At 40.4% G+C, this 2,500-nt stretch overlaps 1 protein-coding gene across 3 annotated transcripts in view; it reads right to left on the bottom strand.

The window, feature by feature from the left end:
* Positions 1 to 2,500, bottom strand: part of LOC138003217 (skeletal aspartic acid-rich protein 1-like) — an 18,451-nt gene that overhangs the window by 2,480 nt on the left and 13,471 nt on the right. For all 3 annotated transcript variants that reach the window (XM_068849173.1, XM_068849172.1, XM_068849171.1), the window contains exons 2-4: positions 1,812 to 2,075; positions 951 to 1,105; positions 1 to 56 (exon numbers count right to left, since the gene is read on the bottom strand). The exon at positions 1 to 56 is cut by the window's left edge and continues 205 nt beyond it. In XM_068849173.1, the coding sequence (XP_068705274.1) occupies positions 1 to 56; positions 951 to 1,105; positions 1,812 to 2,075 (475 nt within the window). The remainder of the gene's footprint in view (positions 57 to 950; positions 1,106 to 1,811; positions 2,076 to 2,500) is intronic.

The following is a 2,500-nucleotide window of genomic DNA, read 5'->3' as shown; positions in this document are numbered from 1 at the left end:
TGCTTGCACATTGACTGGTTGTCTTTTTGACCGTCACAGAATGTAAAGTTCTCCAACTGAAACAGCAATAGAAAACAATCCAAAGTATGAAACAACCTTTCAAACAAATATTACAGTCATTATTTTATGTTCGTCAAGTAAATAGTGCATGGAAGAAGTGGGAGTTCTGCAGTGGGTGAGCCATGTTCCACCCGGCAAGGAAGCGTAAACGCGCCTTTTTGAGACGCGGACGGCAACCGGAAGATAACATTTCGCGTGCCAGGACACTGGTGTCTCCCAGATTTTAATACTTATCATCTTTAATGGAGAAAAGCTACTTAGCAATGTAAATGTGGTTGTGTGAAGACAATTTAAAAGGGAAAACAGCTCACTTCCGGTTGACGTCCACGCCTTAAAAACGCGCGTGCTTAAGCTCGGAAGGAACCAGTCTGGTTGCAATAGATAGGAAAGGAATTAATACTTTTTATCTCTTTATATGAGAAAGGATGTCCATGCAACTATTGATCTTAAAAACTAGCTTCTCAGAAAGTTTTTAAGCTAAACAATTCAAAAGATCATTTAACCTTGAACGAAGCGACACTAAGGGCTAATTTGCAAACAAATTGAAAAGAAAAAGGAAATGAACTTAAGTTCTCAAGTCTTTTCGCGCCGGAGAACCAATAGGGGACCCTGAAAATTAAAATCAAGAAATTGCCGCAAATCAAATCAATTTTTGGTTTTGGAGGAGAGGGGAAAACTGGAGTACCCGGAGAAAAACCTCTCGGTGCAGAGTAGAGAACCAACAAACTGAACTGACATATAACGCCAATCTGGGAATCGAACCCGGGCCACATTGGCGGGAGGTGATTGCTCTCACCACTACGCCAGCCTGCCTCCGAATACTGAAATCGTATTCAATTTTGGAATAAGATGTATTCTTTTGTATTGATTAAGGAAAGAATAATGCTGACCTTAATAAACATCTTGATGCTTCCGTTTTGTACTCCGTACGACTCATTCCCGAAAGTGATGTTTCCTTCTTCTTTAAAGACAAAAAGTTGTAAACTGAGGTTGGCGTGAAAGTACTTTAGCATTGTCGTTACCTCAAGGGATGCAGCGCTGATACCTAAATTGAAGCAACAAAAAGAACATTCAAAAGGAACCTGCTCTACAACAAAGAACTTTGAAACTCAAGAAGTGTTTACTAAAGTTGTCTGCGAGTAGTCTCAAATTCGGTGAGCGAGTAAGGGGAAGGAAAATACATGCGCGGCCACGAAATTTGGAAGACACGTGTCGCGAGAGTGCTCCCTCGATCCGGGACTGTTCGCAGTCAGAATTTTTCCTTTTTTTTAATTTAAGAAAGCGTTATACTATCGGAAATGAATGAATTTTAGAACTGCTTATTTTCGAATAACGATAAGCGAAATATGTTTATCAGATTCAAACGTCAGTGGCTTCATAGCTCAGTTGATTAAAGCGTCGCACCGGTATCGCGAGGTCACGGGTTCAAACCCCGTTGAAGTTTTGAATTTTTCAGGACAATCTACATGATTGTTAAAATTGCGTCCATTATAACTGCGAGGATCATAGCTTTACTTGATTTCATATCCGCAGTTCAGTGTATGATTTATTTCGTTCATTGAAACATGTTTAAAACAACGTTTTAATGTCTACATGATGTTTGCCGGATTATTTCAAGTCAACTTCCACATACTGTTCGAACTACCCAGGGACTGAATTGGGAGGCACAGTGTTGAACGGCTAAGAAAGGAAATATAACATTTATTCCGCGTTGTGCGCTCGCGTCTATATTATCCAAAACTCAAACTTACCTTGAAAGGAAGCTGTCCTATTCAATGGCAAGATGTGGAAGGGTTGGCCTGCAAACGAATTAATTGATCTACCGATGTCCCCTCCGCTCCCATTTTGCTGCTTCAAAGAATGCAGCTCCAGATGGAAGCCGGCCTTGGCAAAGTTTGGTTTCTTTCCACGTGGTCTTCTTTTCAGGAACATAAATCTGCCATTCGCCTTGTCGAATGTAAATCCGATCTTCCCTTCTTGCATTTCTCTTTCTTCTTCCGAGGCCACAACTAAAGCTGTCGAGGAGTGAACATAAAAAGGATAAGATGGTCATTCTTGAGTCAAGATAGCGTAGTTGCTAATATGACTTCGCTTCCTTTTTTTCCCCTTTTTTTCACATAGTTTGCTTTCAGGTAGCGAAGGGACGGTGGTGGTGTCGACAGTCCATCACTCGAGAGTATGGTTTACCCAAATTGTCCTAGTCCCCATTAGCGTCAGAAAAGTGTCTATTTTTAAACCAAGTTTGCGGGAAAATAAACAATATACTAAATCAGACTAAATCGACTAACTCAATGTTGTACCCATTTCAAACTCTTCGGGAATGAAACCTTTTTGTTTCAGGTATATCCATATCACTTAAGGACGGTGCCTACTAATTAAAGATATTTCTGCTCCGGTGTGTGATTATGCAGGAAATGTAGATCTTAACAAGTGTTATTGA

Source organism: Montipora foliosa, chromosome 5, assembly GCF_036669935.1.
Source record: "Montipora foliosa isolate CH-2021 chromosome 5, ASM3666993v2, whole genome shotgun sequence".
NCBI lineage: Eukaryota > Metazoa > Cnidaria > Anthozoa > Scleractinia > Acroporidae > Montipora > Montipora foliosa.
Note: the sequence above shows the minus strand (reverse complement) of the source record. Positions and strands in the feature narration are given on the sequence as shown.